At 46.5% G+C, this 878-nt stretch overlaps 1 protein-coding gene across 1 annotated transcript; it reads left to right on the forward strand.

The window, feature by feature from the left end:
• Positions 1 to 333: 333 nt before the first annotated feature.
• On the forward strand, positions 334 to 663 carry N7457_009698 (uncharacterized protein; the record flags this gene model as incomplete). Its single annotated transcript, XM_057180741.1, has 1 exon — positions 334 to 663. The coding sequence occupies one exon, from the start codon at positions 334 to 336 to the stop codon at positions 661 to 663; it is 330 nt and encodes a 109-aa protein (XP_057029127.1).
• Positions 664 to 878: the final 215 nt, after the last annotated feature.

The following is an 878-nucleotide window of genomic DNA, read 5'->3' on the forward strand; positions in this document are numbered from 1 at the left end:
GATGAGCAAAGGGTTGTCATCTTAGAACTGGCCTCATTGGTGGGGCATAATTGGATGCCCAAGCCCGTGCACTAGTTGCTGCAATGTACGTTTGTTTCCCTTTGATGGCGCTTAGGGTGTAATTTGCATACTTGATAGGCTGGTGAATAAGAGTATAGGATAATAATAGCCAACAAAATCTTGTTGAAACGTATCATCGAGGATATAAATATTCGGTTGGAGAGAATATGACAACAAGCTGTTCAAGTTGATTCTCAAGGTAGCCATATCTGAAAGTACATATATCCCCTATGACGGCGATACCTGTTCAATAGCTGACTTTTATCTTCAGACATGTCGTACAATGTCTATCGAGTCTCTTATGCTGGCCTTCCCCGGGACCATCACGCCATTTTCGTCGAGATGAAGAACGACCAGTCTGGTCATTTGTTCCAGGTCACCGGTGACATACAGAACGGAATGAAACACAACGATAAGCCTGCCAAAAAGCCCGAAGAGTCAGGGACCTACCAAAGCAAAGAAGTCATTGGGAGGGTCGCCGCAGCTGATTTTGCCCGCATCCTACCGACTTGCGAGAGCATCCCTCCGCCAAAAAAGCAATTTGAAGGACCTCGAAGACTTTATCCAAAGGAACCGCTTCGTCGCTGCCAGGAATGGACCTAGGAAGCTGTAAATGCATTGGTCAATGCGGGGATCCTTAAGAAATAGAGAGTTACTATGGGCACCCCTTTTTACTACGGGCACCCCTCCCGCTAAACCCTTTACGATTTCCTTCTAGCTGGCCACTGCCCTTACCACCCCCCGTATTACTGATCTGGTTCCCCCCCAGTATTACCTATTATCATCATATGATTAAATTACTGCCCTTATCCCCTAGA

This window comes from Penicillium paradoxum (genome assembly GCF_028828445.1).
Source record: "Penicillium paradoxum strain IBT 22861 chromosome Unknown utg000007l_segment0_segment0, whole genome shotgun sequence".
In the NCBI taxonomy this organism is placed as follows: domain Eukaryota; kingdom Fungi; phylum Ascomycota; class Eurotiomycetes; order Eurotiales; family Aspergillaceae; genus Penicillium; species Penicillium paradoxum.